The sequence below is a fragment of the Gasterosteus aculeatus genome, chromosome 10 (assembly GCF_964276395.1).
Source record: "Gasterosteus aculeatus chromosome 10, fGasAcu3.hap1.1, whole genome shotgun sequence".
Taxonomy (NCBI): Eukaryota; Metazoa; Chordata; class Actinopteri; order Perciformes; family Gasterosteidae; genus Gasterosteus; species Gasterosteus aculeatus.
In genome coordinates this window covers 5,609,098-5,624,931 of record NC_135697.1, presented here as the reverse complement: position 1 = coordinate 5,624,931, position 15,834 = coordinate 5,609,098, and the positions used below count along the sequence as shown (strand labels likewise).

Here is a 15,834-nt window from a genome sequence, read left to right as displayed (position 1 = left end):
AGGAAGTATCTTCACTCTTATGCAACTTATTTCTGTTGAAAAACATTAAGGACATTTTTGATGGTGGGATTTTTTTAGAAGCACACAGTTAACTTACTTTCCATCGCTTTTCTGTTGATAAACAATAAATACATATTCCCATCGGACTAAATGATGCATTAGGCCCTATTTGTTGTTCTGTGCATACACTTTATTAAGCTCTAACACGAAGAGCCACGCAGCATCAAATACCAACCAAGACAACATGATTACTATTCATCATGCAACAAAGATTTTAAACCGCTGGCTTACATTAAAAACAAAAAGGTCAACCAGTCAAAATAAAAAACTATTTTTTTTCAGACAAGAAATCTTCATTGTACACGACTTGATTCCTCTTGTCTCTGTAGGAGCCTTTGGTGCTGTTCTGCACCGCTGCAAAAGCAGAGAGAGATTGCAGAAGGTTAATCCACGCTAAGCACACACACGGGAGAGTCTGATCAATGTGAAAATAAACGATAGAGAGCAGTGTGTTTACCCAGTGAAGCCCACACTGATTTCCCAGTGGCAGCATCCAGCATGGGCTGCTTCCTGGCGATGCTGACTTTGACATGAACGTCTCCCACCATGGACCCGTTTAACTGTGAGACAAAAACAGTGCGGATTCCTTCCTTTTATACTTGACTTATTGGGCATTGGAAAACACAGCAATCTCCTCACCTGAATACAGCCCGTCATACTCAAGCCTAGCAATAGTTGATCAACAAATACCTTTTACAACTGAGCAAATTATTACTATATTACCACATTATATTTAGCAAATTCTCAATATTACATGTACTAGAAAGAAAAGGTACCAAAGGCTTTGACAAAACAATTATATTAAATTAGTTACATGTAATAAATCACATCCATGTTACATAAAATTGAACCTTGGTTATTTTGGGAGCTGTGGTATTAAGAGAAAGAAGACTAGCTGTACAATTCTGTTAATACCAACCTCAGCTACAGCCTGGTCTGCAGACTCCATCTTCTCGAAAGTAATGAATGCACAACTAGAAAGGGAAAAAAATTGAGTTGTATGAGTTGTATCATAGAATTAAAAAGAACCAGGAGAAGAGAGTCCAGTGTATGGATAATGGGACAGCAACACATTCATAGCGGTCCGTAGGGGATGACCAATGTTTTCACACAAGGTGGTTGAAAGACTCCATACTTGCGTGGGTTGTCCATGGAGAGGTCGATGATGCTTCCATGTTGAGAGAAAGAAGAGCGCAGGTTGTCCTCGCTGAGCCCAGAGCCGTACACGTACACCGTATTCCCCTTTCGTACCCCTCTCCTCTCCGGGTGTGAATCCGACCCTGTGAATGAAAATACAGGATACAGAGGGAAAATCATGCATGCGATCAGCACCACACTGCATCCCCATTAGGACTGCATTCATCTCAACTGATCTCAACTGCATTTTTGAGGATTTGTCCTTGGTTGGTCACTTACGTCTAAACGGTGCATCTCTTTCTCTGTCCCGTTCCCTGTCGTGTTCCCGGTCCCTGTCTCTGCTTCGGTCTCGGTCTCTGTCTCTGCTTCTGTCTCTTTCTCTGTCCCGTTCTCGGTCTCTATCCCTTTCCCGCTCTCTGTCTCTGTCTCTGTCTCTTTCCCGCTCTCTATCCAGCTCTCGGTCGTGGTCTCTTTCCCTCTCTCGGTCCATTTCGCGGCCCATTTCGCGGCCCGTTTCACGGCTGGATGACGCGCTGCCTCCCTCCTCCTCATCCCGGTATCTGTCTTTGGAGCTGACAAAGCTGCAGGGGTCACACAGGTGAAATGTTAATACGGCTACAGATACTCACAGTCAGTGCATTAAACAGATTATATCTCTTATTCATTGTGTGTTTTTGCGACATTACCTCTCATAAAGAGACTTCCTTTGGGCTCTTTTTCCAGACTACGAGAAGAAAAGAATATGGCAACATCAAAATAAGATGAACTTTTCTTTTCTATTTGACTTCAACTTAATCTTAATCTTCAACTTTTCAATCTCCATAATCTCTTTTGAACCTTCAAATACGTGAATGTTTTAGAAGTGCATAATGTGGCATATGTGCCTTTTTAACACTACTCACAGTTAAGTTGAGTAGAAAAAACATGCTTGAATGTGTTATAACCAGCTGAAACAGCAAGACGTTAACATTTATTATTTCTTTGACCTGATATAATTCTAAATGTGGGCATTTTCTTCTACTCAACAAAGACACAAACAGTAGGTGATGCCAATTGCAACACAGGGGTCATGTTTGAAGCTACATTTTAAAAGGTCTATCGTGTTTTATTTCCACTATACCTCAGGTAGTTCTTCATCTGCCGAAACACTCCTTTGGAAAGGTAAAAATGCCGGAGTCTGGCCTTTCTCAGGGTCCTGTGTCGGACAGAGAGCCACAATTATAATAAATAATAAATAAATAAAGCAGGAAAACCGGAATGTCAGCTCACCTTTAGTTTAATTTCCAGCATCCGAGAGCGTTTAAAGCCTGAGTTCTTGTTCTCCGACTTAATGGCACTGATGGCACCCGTCTTGATCAGCATCTTTGCTTGTTCTGTAGCCGTTGCCGTGTCAACAACAGGCTGGTCCGACAAAGCTGTTATGAAGCATAGTGTGATTATTATTTATTTTTTTCACTATTTTTTTCCCTTTTCTTTCTTCAATCGTTGTGAACATGACGTATTTCTACGTACAATCAGTCTTTGTATGAATTGTTATTGGTGATATTAAAGAGTACACCAGCTGTATTTCTAAAAAGACAAATCCTAAAGTACACAAATACATTTAAATTGAGTCAAATGCACTTACTCCGTTTCAATCCACTTTGATTTGTCTGGTTAGTTGAACTCTGCTTCTTCAAGGCAAGCAGCGCCTTTTTCTGAACAGACATGTTAAACGTTTTGGTAACACATTACTTTTTGTAATGGTCCTCGATATGGACTCGCTCCATCAGTGGTGAATTCAACACATGGCATTAAACCACGAGTCATCATACACATTGTCACACCCCTTTACAGAGAATGCCCTTAAACTCTTCGATTTGTGTGTGACTACATCAATATTTAAAGTAACGAGATGGAAATTGCCCGTTTATTTACCTTTTTCTTGAGTTTAGCATATTTCTTCTGCAGGGCCTCTTCTTCTTCCGTCAGTGAATTTGGAAATACTACCATGGTGAAAAACGCTACAATACAGACAAACGTATTAACGGCGGGTAACAAATTCGGGTGTAGTAACACAAGAAAGGCGTTACGAATGTTTTATCACGTTCACAGCTGTTAGCCCTGGGAGGCTAATACGATCTCCAAACACCATCCAAGAGACTATACGAGTAGCTTGTTATTACATTTAAATCACATAAAATGTAACTACCAACCTACCACAATAACCAAAATAAAGGATGCGTGGTCTCTTGAAATAAACTTAAATAAGAGTTATTTGCTTATTTCTAAACCATTCACTCAACAACCTAGAACAGTGGCGTCGCATCAAAAAACACCGACGCGTGTCTATGACGTAGAAGCTGCTGGTTGCGTTCATGTTTTTTGTGACAATAACAAAAACATTTAGCAACGCAAAAAACAAAAATGAAATCTCTCTTTGTAAATCTTTCTAACACGTTTTTCGTATATTTTGATTATTTACATCTCAGCGTTGTTTTTTAGCTAAAGCTGGTCGAGGAGCCACTTCCGCTTTAAATTCTGTCAACTTCCGAGGCGAAAGCAACGACCAGTTGGGAACAACTTTTAGCTTTTGCTTGTGAGTGGGGACATGGATAGAATAAGTAAGTTTTTAAAAAATAAATTGCCGGCTTGCGTCCGCATGTTTAAATAACATTTGCTTCAGTTTGCTAACACAGCTCGCTGGTGTAACGAGTACGTAAGTTAGCTAACGGGGCAGTTAGCTGTCAATCAGTTCAACACTCAGCAGCCTCATGGCTTCTACATTAACGTTACATATTTAACTAATTCCCCAATACTTGTATCAATCTATGTCCAGTCTACTTTGGACACACACACTGTCAATCAAATACCTATGGCAGCATTATAGCTTGCATCGGGCGCTTCTTTCTGCCTGCACAGTGAACCATCATTGTTGTGATTGTTACGTCCATTCATGCTGTTTGTGTGGTTCCCCGCTCGCCCCTGCAGATGTTCCCCCTCCGGGCCCCACGGACCTGCCGCTGTCCCTGCTGGAGATGGGATGCTCTGGCAGGTTCGAGCTCATCACACACCCCTCTCCGGACCAGCCTTTACTTCCACAGAGCACGGTCAGTGCACTTCGTTAATAATTGACAGCAACCCTGTGGGGAAAATTGCGTAAATGAAAGTGTAATGTATGAGTTGAACCTGGGATGTAACACAGTATGCATCTGCTGACTCCTTCAACTGCTGAATATCTGATCTTCTGCACCTACAGCTCCCACATGGGCTTCCTCCCACCAGCCTGAGCCTGGACAGAGAGGTAGAGAAACAGTTCTTAAGGGATGCTGCCTGGCTTCCGATACACGACACAGACCTTGCCTTCCAGAAGTTTCTCAAGTACGTATTCCTGAAAAAAATCTCATTATGGTTTTTGGAATGCTTAAATAGTTGATTTTATTTGCAGAATATGCAACCATGTGCTTTAGAGACGCTGTAGTTTGCTGTTACCTGTTTTTGCATACTATACAATGTACATTTGTTGTATTTTAAATGGTACCGTTTTTTAAATGGGTACACAAATCATTAGCTAAATTAGTAAATTAATTAGGAGTCCATGCTTTTCCAGAAACAGTACAATCTTACAGGATAATTATAAAAACATGAAAGTATGTGTGACATAGAAATGAAGTGTAAAGAAAACTATGTTATTATTATTATGCATAAATAACTTTCCTTCTCTAAAGGTCTCATCTTTAATGAAAAATAAATCCGATACAGTATCTGTATTTAAAAGAACAAGTAACACAATTATAACCAATCCTTGTTATGTGGGATCTGGGAATGTGTTTCGGTGGATTTATTTAAACAACCAAATGTATTTAAAGAAAACCTATTTGTTGTGTTGTCTTCTTCACCAGGGTGGCTCAAAGAGAAGTTAATGTCGACTCTTTAATCAACTCCGCTCACTCAGCCCTTCACTCTGGCATCTCTGTTGTCAGAGATCCAACGACAGGGATGCTGCTGGACTTCACAGAGGTAGATCACAAGCACGCCGACCCACTCTGCCCATGTACTTTACTGTTTAAAAACCCTGGAACATGCAAACTTTTTGAGAAACAAGTAATGGTTTTCTCATTCTTTAGTGAACACTGGCTCCCTCTCAGATGTGAGCTTCATATATTTGCGTTGTGGACTGTCTGTTAAATCACAAAAGGAATTTAAATTTGTACGCTCTTTGGAAAATTGTGCCGGGTATTTTTTACTCTTTTCAGCTATTTATGTTGAGCAAAGTAATAATATAATCCTGATCATGACATGATTAAATTAAATTGTTGGTTGCAACCCTTAGGCCATCCTGTTTTAAAAACTAATATAAATTCTAAACTAAAAAACATAAATTGTCTTAATGAAAATCTGTTGTTTTATAACCTTCTATTAGTTAATCAGAAAGCGTCATTCATTGTGTTCTTTTCTGGGTCTGTTCTTCTTAATTTGATGTCTAGGTGTTACTGGAGAACACTGGCCTGTCGGCAAAGAACTCACTTTCACTGCAACGCCAACCAGGGCCTCCTTCAGAGAGCCTCCGAGGAAGCAACACCAACTACCCCTTTCACCCCGGTGAGATAGATTCATCCAAAGCATTTTGTCTTCTTACGCGTAAGTGAGTGTTTTCAATTTGTCTTTTTTAATATATGTATATTTGCTGTGGTTATTTTCCCAGGTGGAATGGAGGAGCTTTCTCTGGAACAAATTAAGAAGAGATCTGATCTGGAGGAGGACATCGACTTTGAGAATGGTGTTTATTTATTCACTTTTATTGTGCTCATTATTGTATTAGTTGAGACTTTTGTTGTTATTTCATCTCTTTATTTATTTATTTATATATATATATAACTCTCACTTTTTTATTGTAGATTTACTCAGAGTTCCACCTGGACTTAAAGCTGGGATGGATTTCACTGACAAAGGTTGGATATTACACCGTGTAAATGTAAAACACATTCTACAGGGCTTTTATAATGAATTTCTTTTTTCTTATGTATATCCTGAAGAGGCCAAAGTAGCAAAAGCAGAGGTCAACCTCATGTCCCTTCTGTCCACATTGGAGGACATCCCTGTCTTGCAACCTGCGGTAGAAGAGACAGAGGAGAGCAAAGAAAAAGAGGAAGCTCCTAAACTACCCAGAACCAACAGCCTTGAAGACCTTGGAGTGAAGGTGCTTCCGTTTGTCTTCTTCTCTCTGACAATATAGTCAACACTAAATGGTCAGCTGCAAATGCAACATCGGACCATAATGCACAAAAAGAAAAAGAAAGGGTTGGAAATAGTGTCCACAAAACAAACTGTTACAGACTAAAAACTAAAAAACTTGCATACATATCTATAGTGTATTTATTATTAAATCATGTAATTTATCAGAATATACAGTTCAAGTTATTGTTTGTCTGATGAGATGGTTTTCATCTGGTTCTCCTCCTCTGCTTTCAGGATGTTGTGTCATCCTCAACTCTCTCAAAGGCAGGAAAAGATGACAAATCAAAGCCAAATGAGAACCCAGAGGAAAATGTGAAGTGGGCCATCCCTGTCAACATAAATGCTCCCTGCAATAATTTCTATAAACTCATACCCAACCCAGCATTCAAGGTTGGTATTCTAGAAATCATCTCATTAAAAAACACGGTGTAATGTCTGTTTCTCAGAAACATCACTTATCTGTCACCCCTTACCGTATCACTTATTTGGTTGTATTTTCTCTTGTGTACGTCATGAACCATCACATGAAAACCTGCTAAGCTTCCTGTGACAGCTGATTTCTTTCTCTGCTCCAGTGGCCGTTTGAGCTGGACGTCTTCCAGAAACAGGCCGTGCTGAAGCTGGAGGCTCACGAGTCTGTGTTTGTAGCCGCGCACACGTCAGCTGGCAAAACAGTGGTGGCCGAGTACGCCATCGCCCTCTCGCAGAAACACATGACAAGGTGTGTATTGGGTGGCGCAAATTAAGGTAACGCTGCGTGTTAAACACGATTTGAGTAAATTTTTAGAAGGACCCATGAGATAAAGCGCATGGAGAATTGGAGTGGCATCAGTTGTGGAGCTTATACGTTTAAACCGGAAGGGGAGTATCTGTCATTCTGAAGGGGCTGTTGTACTATCTTTCCACACAGAGATATGAACAGCAGGGAATGTAGTATGTGCAATATAGGACTCCCAAATGTCCTAACAGAGTGAACAATTCTTTCCCCATTTGAAAGGACCATCTACACCTCTCCCATCAAAGCCCTGTCCAACCAGAAGTTCAGAGACTTCAAAACCACCTTTGGAGACGTCGGCCTCCTGACGGGCGACGTCCAGCTCAGTCCCGAGTCCTCGTGTCTCATCATGACCACTGAGATCCTCAGGTACTCGGGCTGTTCTGATATTATTAATGCTCATGGTTTTCAAATCCAAATACTTTTCTGACAGCTTATTACTCTCTTTCAGGTCCATGCTTTACAACGGCTCAGAGGTCATCAGGGACTTGGAGTGGGTGATCTTCGACGAGGTTCACTACATCAACGATGCAGAGGTCAGGAAAGACCCCGACTCTTTAATTTATCTCATTTCCCCGCTTGAAGTCAAGAGTAACTGTTGTTCTCTCTTCGTAGAGAGGGGTGGTGTGGGAGGAGGTTTTGATCATGCTCCCCGATCACGTCAGCATTATTCTCCTTAGTGCCACGGTGCCGAATGCTGTTGAGTTTAGCGAGTGGATTGGGTAGGTGCACTTGATGTTAGGGGGCATTTGTCAAAATAAGAGCCACACTCTTCTTACCAATTGGATTTTTGTATCTCCTTGAACACCTTCCTTGTCTCCAAATCCCTCTTGTTAATCCCAGTCGGATAAAGAAGAAGCACATCTACGTGATCAGCACAATGAAGAGACCTGTGCCTTTGGAGCATTATCTGTACACCGGCAACAGCACCAAGACTCAGAAAGAGATGCACCTGCTCATGGACGCTACAGGGAACTTTCTCACTAAAGGGTACGAAAAGAAAGTTGTGCAGTTCTCTAGTAGATGGTTGTTGTTGTTATAGTCTAGTGAGCTATTGCACCATAAAGGACATTGTGTTTGTTGTCCAGGTACTATGCAGCTGTCGATGCCAAGAAGGAGCGTACCAGCAAACACGCCCAATCGTTTGGCACAAAAAGTACTTCTCACAACACCACGGCCAGTCAGGTAATCCCCCTTCCGCTCGCTGTCACCTCACTGTTTTTTTGATACTCTGTGACAACAATCACCTCTTGCTCCCTCTGTGCGTTATTTTCCCCCTGCAGGACCGATCGGTGTGGCTCACTCTCCTGCACTTCCTGTCCCAGCGCCAGCAGACGCCGGTGGTCGCGTTCACCTTCTCGAGGACGCGGTGTGACGACAACGCCCGCTCGCTCGATTCGATGGACATGACCACCTCAATAGAGAAGGCCGAGATTCACTCTTTCTTCCAGAAGAGTCTGAGTCGCCTGCGGGGAGGAGACAGACAGCTGCCTCAGGTTTAGAACAATCTGCTCAGCCTAGCCGCTTTTATCGTGAAGGGATGGGGATGGTTTGAAAAAAAAAAAATATTGATATTTGATGATCATTTGTTTCAGACCTAAGCTCCCTTAGGTTACATTTACCAATCATGACAATAAAGTCAACCAGACAATGTGATGCTAACTCTTACTATTGCCATGTTTAGATCTTGGTCATGAGGGACCTGTTGAAGAGGGGAATAGCAGTCCATCATAGCGGGATCCTGCCGATACTGAAGGAGGTCATCGAGATGCTCTTCTCACGAGGTCTCGTAAAAGTGAGTTACGTTAAAACAACATCAAAGAGAAGAAATCAAAACACCGGTACTGTGAAACACAATTTAAAAATGCCTGTTACTTAAGATTGACCCCCAATTATCAAGTCTGTAAATGGTTAAAAGAATCCTCCTAAATCTCACGTCTTCGTCTCCCAGGTGCTGTTTGCTACCGAGACGTTTGCTATGGGAGTGAACATGCCGGCCAGGACTGTGGTGTTCGACAGCATCAGGAAGCACGACGGGACCGGCTTTAGAAACCTGCTGCCGGGTTTGAAACTCTTCTCTTGTCATCTGAGAAAATGCACGTGCATGTTCTTTCATCCCATCGGATGAAAGGAAAACGACAACAGCAGCGCTGACGTCTCTCTTTGTGTTCTGTACTCGTGGCTTCAGGTGAGTACATCCAGATGGCGGGCCGAGCAGGCAGGCGAGGTCTGGACGCCACCGGCACCGTCATCATCCTGTGTAAGGCCGGAGTTCACGAGATGGCGGATCTGCATGTCATGATGCTGGTGAGGCTCTGTGTTTCAACGCTCACCAGCCGCAGGAGTTTATTTATTATGTAATTTGATGTGATAATAATACTCCCTCTGCAGGTCATTATTTCAAAATATGTATAATCTCTTTAGGCAGAGGCTCAATTTCATTTAGTCTGTGTTCTTATAAAAGTGTTGCATGTTTGGTTATTGCTTTTTTAATTAGCTTCTACATGGGGAGGAACGTTTGGATGTCAATGTGCTCTTCAGCAGAAATAATTTGCCTTCATTTGAATGTATAATGTAATATTTTGGTCCGAGTTTACAGCTACTGCTTAACACTTATAATGTTATAATGTTTGAAAAGGTCCTTTGTACATCTAGTGCTCATTTATTTACCTATTCTCTTCTTGGAAGGTTAAAATTTGCAAACTTTATATTGATTTGAATGTGCAGAACAGCAGGAAAATTATCTGGTCCTTATTCAATATTCCCGTGTAAAGCCGACACTACCAGCAAACTGATCTTGGCGATGATTTCAGACGGATGGATTCAGAGAAGTTTTAGTTAGTGTATTACTCTTTATTTCTTGACATCATCCGCTTTGTCCTGCTCAGGGTAAACCTACAATCCTCCAGTCCCAGTTCAGACTGACCTACACGATGATCCTCAACCTGCTGCGGGTCGAAGCCCTGCGCGTGACCGACATGATGAGGCGCAGCTTTTCTGAGAGCCACAGGGACACTCAGGTAACGGACACAACAGGTTTAATCAGACATGTGCGCTCTATTGTGAAACGGTACAAATAAGTGAGTTAACATAAAAAAGACGTCCTCGCTCCTCTGTCGACAAATGTGACAACTTCCTCTCATCTTCATCCCGATGTAGTCCCACGAGAAGAGGATCAGCCAGCTGAAGCAGATGGTGTCTTCTCTACCTCCTCTGGACACAGAAGGCCAGCTGTCGGACATGTTGCCGTACTACCACACGGTGACGGAGCTACGAACCACCACCGAGGCCCTCCAGGTACACACACACACACTCACACACACACACACACACACACACACACACACACACACACACACACACACACACTCAACAAAGATCATACACATACAGCTTCTGACTGTCGGTGGCCACATTTCTTTCCTGCTGTCTCCGGCTTCAGTGCGCTATCCTGGAGTCCGTCAACGGGCTGAAAGCGCTGTCTGTGGGTCGCGTTGTGGTTGTGAACAACAAACAGCATCTCAACGCTCTGGGCGTTATCCTACAGGTACGCGCGTGTGTGCGTGTGTGCGTGTGTGTGTGTGTGTGTGTGTGTGTGTGTGTGTGTGTGTGTGTGTGTGTGTGTGTGTGTGTGTGTGTGTGTGTGTGTGTGTGTGTGTGTGTGTGTGTCATGATGGTTGATGAGTAGCAGCAGTATGAGGAAATGAACAGTCATCTCTCTGTACACATACAGGTCACTGCTTTCTAATATGCTGTTGGTGAAGCCTGCTGGGCTGAATCCAAGCTTGAAATGACATATTTTATATTCTGGGGACATTTAAAGCAACATACTGTCCTTCTGTTATATATGCTGTGGGAAATATACTGCAGTTAAATTCTATCTATAGCATTTTATTTATTTAATGTTCTTTCACCCAGCTGAATCCCATTGTGGTTGCAAAGCTCTTTTGATTGTTGGACCTGCTTTAGGTGGCTGCAGTAAAGACTAAATAGCAAGGATCGACATGAATTAGTCAAGTCTGTTGGATGGTTTCTAAATAATTATTTTTCGTTTTGGCATACTGTAAGTGGTCACTCTTTTGCCTTTATCCCCCCCAGACATCAATCAGCGATCTACCAACCATAACCATAGAGTTTAGCCTGGTTAACATTCTTAAAGACTGTGAGCATGTCCCTGGTTCTTACACACGTCTTGTCCTGTCCATGCCAGGTGTCAAGTGACGCAGTGAATCGCACCTTCACAGCTCTGGTCATCTGCGAGAAGGGCAACGAGGAAGAGGACGGAAAAGGGAACAACAACAAGGCTTTCCCCCACCTCTACAACACGGCTCTCTTCATACCTGAAGGTCGGTCTGTCGACATGAAGCACATTTACGCTGCAGCCTTTTCATTTCATGGAGCAGTTTGTGTGAATGCAGAAGAAGTATAAGCATGTGCGATGGTTCCCTCGCGCCTACTGTTGTTTGTCAGGCCCTTGCAGCCACACGGTCCAGAAGTTGAAGCTTCATGACATCTCAGCCATCACAGTGAAAACCCTGAAGGTGATTCCGGACCGGATCATCGACAACTACAGCAAGAGGCAGCAGCCACGATTCAGGTGGGTGAGAGAGCTACGCTGAAAACACGCAGTGCATCGTGTGAATATGACTTCAATTCATTCACGAGGAAACCAATGAGGGAAAATTTGAGTCTCTAAACAAGTACCATCCGGCTCATATGGAAAATAAAAGCCCTTATCCAAAAAAAATACGACTTATATAATATGAAAACTAATTCCTAATCCGTCGCTCTCTTCTTCCGTAACCTTTCCTAACATTTGTTTTGGTATTGTACATTTTTTGTCATAGGCTTTCTTTGAACTGTCTATAAAGGATTTAAGGATTTTTGTTGATGTTCTACCTTGTAAGATTGTGTATATTTATCTAATTTTGGTAACCGTCGAAGTGTATTTTCCATGATATATATATATCGCAAAACCAGTCAGACCACCAAGCACTGTCAGTTAAAAAGGTGGTTGTCTTTCTTTCTCTCCTCTTCTGCATCTTGTCCATCATCCTCTCGACGCTCAGACTCGATCCGCCTGGCCAAGCAATCTCCACGGCGACCCAGGAGCTCCTGCGATTGGCCGAGGCCAACCCCAACGGCATGGCGGCCCTGGACCCCGTAAACGACCTCCAGTTAAAGAGCGTTGACGTGGTGGAGGACTCCATGAGGCTGCGTGTGCTGCAGAGCAGCCTCCGAGAGTTCAACTGCATCCACTCGCCCACATTTGCAGAGCAGGTGTGTGTGTGTGTGTGTGTGTGTGTGTGTGTGTGTGTGTGTGTGTGTGTGTGTGTGTGTGTGTGTGTGTGTGTGTGTGTGTGTGTGTGTGTGTGTGTGTGTGTGTGGAGTAGTTTAACGGCAACCAAAGACCTCTCTAATAAATAAAATAGAGACATTTTTGTGATTGACTATGCAGATAAATGAGGAGGCATTTCATCACACTATTAGTTCAATTAGAACATGGAATTTGTTTGTGCAGTAGTTGCGTATTTATGCAGCAAATTAACATCTTTACATAATATATGAGACAACAGACCCCCTTTTGATGCCTCCTCTCATTTCTCACGGCATCAGTTTCCCTTTATCCTTTAATCATTCCTCCTCTCGTTTCACAATAGTAACATCATACTCCGCCACAAGAATTCCGCCTTTTTGCGTTTGTTCGTTGAGGAGATAAGATGCGAGATTCCCAGCCGGCGCCTACTATAATTAACCGTATAGGCTCTGCGCTGCTGCTCCTCATGAGTGCAGCGTGTTACTTTGCACAGTGACAAGCTCTTATTTGCAGTATCACTGTCCCCTATCACGCGTTCTTGTGTCCTTATGAAGCATTGCTAGTATTCTAAACTGGTGGATAATGCAGTGCGCTCTACAATGCAAACACAGTAATTGGCCTCAGTGGGTTTATGTAACATTCACACCAGATGGCTTTGTGCGGGCGATGAGACAACAATAGGCAATGTTTTCCTGTCTTGGATTTCTTTTTTGTTGCACTGAATTCAGGTCAAGTGCTGGAGTACTGCTGCTGTAGACTCCAGTTAAGTAACCCCTGTATGTGTGTGCGTGTCAGTTTGCTCGGGTCGATGAGAGGATGAAAGTGCAGGAGGAGCTGGACCGGCTGCTGTTCCTGGTGTCGGACCAGTCTCTGTCTCTGCTGCCTGAATACCACCAGAGGATCAAGGTTTGCATCACACATTTGACTCGCTCTCCTGACCTGCTTCTGTTGGGGGGAGGGGGGTGGGGAGGGGTTCATCTTTCAAAATAAGGTTGCTTTCTATTCCTGGATAGTAGGGTTTTGTTTGTCTAATTGTGACTCGAACTGAAGTCACACGTCTGAATTATTCATTTGCATTTACATCTGCAATTAAGAGTTTTAACTTACCATAAAGTCCTACATCAATTATTTAACCCTCACAATGGCCCCACAGATGAGGTTGCAGTGTTCAATTTACTAATTTATCTGAAAGTAGTTTTTCTATCTAATCGGCCTTGAAATTCTATAAAATCACCAGTGTTTGAAGTTAAGGAAGTAAAACTCGTTTGGTCTGCGGCTCAAGGGTGAAGATGCAGAATATTAATTACAGAGCAAGAAAAATCATTTTTGCTTGATGAATTATTTAAATAAAAAATTGATTGTTGATTCATTTCTTGCCTATTATTAGCTAATCACTCAGTGCTAGTTGCAGGAGATTTGAGACAAACAGCAAGATATTTGTTTAATATAATTATTATGGTCTAAATTCATTCAGCACCTATTCTAGCATACTGATGTTTAGCAGGTATACTGTTAAACATGGGCACCATCATAGATTATACGGGTTAATGCGTCCCTCAGGTGCTGCAGTCGCTCCAGTACGTGGACAGTGGCGGGGCGGTGCAGCTGAAGGGCCGCGTGGCCTGTCAGATCAGCAGCCACGAGCTGCTGCTGACCGAGCTGCTGTTCGAGAACGTCCTGAGCCCGCTGGCGCCCGAGGAGAGCGCCGCCCTGCTGTCCTGTTTGGTATTCACGCAGAAAACGCAGGTGGAGCCGCACATTACCAGCACACTGCAGGAGGTAAGGAGGAAGTAGCTCGTTCTCGTTTGTAGCTACTGAAAAGATATTAGAGCGACAGCCATGACGTACGTGCATGTGTGTGTGCGTGTGTGTACTGACATACTGCACAGACGCCTACCCAGTGATTGACTCACACACACACTGCCCGCAGAAAGGACAAAGAGGGCACTTCACCTGAGTCATTCCGGTTATTAATTCACTGATCCGTCTCTTGTCAAACACGCCTCGGCTGTGTCAGTGTGCGATGTGCTCGGCCTCTGATACATGAAAGTGCTTTATGAGGGTCTGAATTAGTGATGGTCCGGGCTCTGTAGGCCCGCGACATGAGCGCAGACGTGGCACGGTGCGGTTTGTAAAACAGATTTCTTGAGCATCTCCAAGAGGTTTAAGAGAGTGATGCATTTAAGGGCTGCTTGCTAAAATCTCCTTCAGGCTTAACTTGTTTTTGTACCCATGTCTCTCTCTCTCTCTCTCTCTCTCTCTCTCTCTCTGCTCTATGCGTCTCTTTGTGTTTTTCTTTCAGGCCATCGATCGCGTGCTGTCAGTGGCCAAGCGTATCGGAGAGCTGCAGAGGGAGTGTGGGATACCACAGACAGCTGAGGAGTTTGTTGGCCAGTTCAAGTTTGGCCTGACGGAGGTGGTCTACTGCTGGGCCAGAGGCATGGTGAGGGTTCACTGTTTTGTTGATGCAGCTGGCGCTTACATGCAATCTCTGTTTGGATGACAAAATGTGCACCTTCAAATTCATCCAAATCCAAAGGCCGTGCTGCTAACTGGAGGGAGGACTTTGAAAGACTTTGGGAATTACTAGACGAGGGGGGGGGGTTCAACACCTACACGACTATGCATTATGGGAATTCTACCTGCTAAACTGTATTGCCTCGTCTCTTCTCCTGCTTGTGTTGCATCATAAACCATCTCACCATATCGCGTCCTTTGTGGCGTCCGTCCTCCCGCCGTCCCCTCATCCCAGCCGTTCGCGGAGATCGCCCAGCTGACGGACGTCCAGGAGGGCACGGTGGTCCGCTGCATCCAGCGCCTGGACGAGGTGCTGAAGGAGGTGCGACAGGCCGCCCGCATCGTGGGGGACTCCGTCCTAGGGAGCAAGATGGAGAAGGCGTCCCTGGCTATCCGCAGGGACATCGTCTTCACCGCCTCCCTCTACACCCACTGAGAGACAGCTGCCCGCAGCCAAGTGCTTCTCGGTGGGAAAGATGGAGCTGCATGTGAGCGATGTGAAGAGCGTAAATGTTCAAACAAGTGCTGTATGTGCCTAAACAAAAACTAAAAACATGAATGTTTACATGAAAGTTCCTGAAGGGAATGTTTTTAACCGACAGACCAAAATACAAAATGTGGGAATGAACATGAACGCATCTGGATTGTAATTTATTGTACAGTAATAAACCTGTATTCCAAAAACCTGTTTGGCTGCCTTCCTCACTACCTGCACCCGTAAACAACTCAAGCTAAATAATAACTAAATAAATATCCGCCGCGTAAGAATAATTTGTGCGTCTCTGTGTCGCGCTGCAACGGGACGCGCACA

At 43.6% G+C, this 15,834-nt stretch overlaps 2 protein-coding genes across 4 annotated transcripts; one reads left to right on the top strand and one right to left on the bottom strand.

The window, feature by feature from the left end:
- Positions 1-168: 168 nt before the first annotated feature.
- Positions 169-3,538, bottom strand: nelfe (negative elongation factor complex member E). 2 transcript variants are annotated; one of them, XM_040188264.2, is made up of 11 exons: positions 3,397-3,538; positions 3,115-3,200; positions 2,825-2,894; positions 2,467-2,612; positions 2,318-2,392; positions 1,884-1,921; positions 1,477-1,778; positions 1,196-1,340; positions 980-1,034; positions 518-620; positions 169-414 (listed from the first exon to the last, which is right to left on the bottom strand). In XM_040188264.2, the coding sequence occupies exons 2-11, from the start codon at positions 3,187-3,189 to the stop codon at positions 329-331; spliced, it is 1,095 nt and encodes a 364-aa protein (XP_040044198.2). In that variant the 5' UTR covers positions 3,190-3,200; positions 3,397-3,538; the 3' UTR covers positions 169-328. The 2 variants fall into 2 exon arrangements, with proteins under 2 accessions (XP_040044198.2, XP_040044199.2); XM_040188265.2 differs by having other exon boundaries at positions 3,115-3,529.
- skic2 (SKI2 subunit of superkiller complex) lies at positions 3,498-15,707 on the top strand. Of its 2 annotated transcripts, XM_040188258.2 has the most exons (29): positions 3,533-3,800; positions 4,168-4,286; positions 4,436-4,557; positions 5,079-5,196; positions 5,664-5,778; positions 5,882-5,956; positions 6,075-6,128; positions 6,213-6,376; positions 6,649-6,804; positions 6,990-7,135; positions 7,412-7,558; positions 7,641-7,725; positions 7,805-7,911; positions 8,033-8,179; positions 8,278-8,374; positions 8,473-8,685; positions 8,874-8,984; positions 9,141-9,252; positions 9,378-9,496; positions 10,078-10,209; positions 10,349-10,486; positions 10,632-10,736; positions 11,400-11,535; positions 11,660-11,786; positions 12,259-12,469; positions 13,302-13,412; positions 14,067-14,285; positions 14,809-14,949; positions 15,259-15,707. In XM_040188258.2, the coding sequence occupies exons 1-29, from the start codon at positions 3,788-3,790 to the stop codon at positions 15,457-15,459; spliced, it is 3,741 nt and encodes a 1,246-aa protein (XP_040044192.1). In that variant the 5' UTR covers positions 3,533-3,787; the 3' UTR covers positions 15,460-15,707. The 2 variants fall into 2 exon arrangements, with proteins under 2 accessions (XP_077937328.1, XP_040044192.1); XM_078081202.1 differs by having other exon boundaries at positions 3,498-3,800; positions 6,075-6,376.
- The last annotated feature ends 127 nt before the right edge of the window (positions 15,708-15,834 follow it).

What these genes read in the sequence shown, in the direction of transcription:
- nelfe (XM_040188264.2), bottom strand. Translation starts at nt 3,189, where the DNA reads ATGGTAGTATTTCCAAATTCACTGACGGAAGAAGAAGAGGCCCTGCAG. An exon ending in TCAAAGTGGATTGAAACGGA is followed by an intron (nt 2,613 to 2,824) that starts GTAAGTGCATTT and finishes GCTTCATAACAG; the next exon opens with CTTTGTCGGACCAGCCTGTT. An exon ending in TGCTGGAAATTAAACTAAAG is followed by an intron (nt 2,393 to 2,466) that starts GTGAGCTGACAT and finishes TGTCCGACACAG; the next exon opens with GACCCTGAGAAAGGCCAGAC.
- skic2 (XM_078081202.1), top strand. An exon ending in TACCCAACCCAGCATTCAAG is followed by an intron (nt 6,805 to 6,989) that starts GTTGGTATTCTA and finishes TCTCTGCTCCAG; the next exon opens with TGGCCGTTTGAGCTGGACGT. An exon ending in AGAGCCACAGGGACACTCAG is followed by an intron (nt 10,210 to 10,348) that starts GTAACGGACACA and finishes ATCCCGATGTAG; the next exon opens with TCCCACGAGAAGAGGATCAG.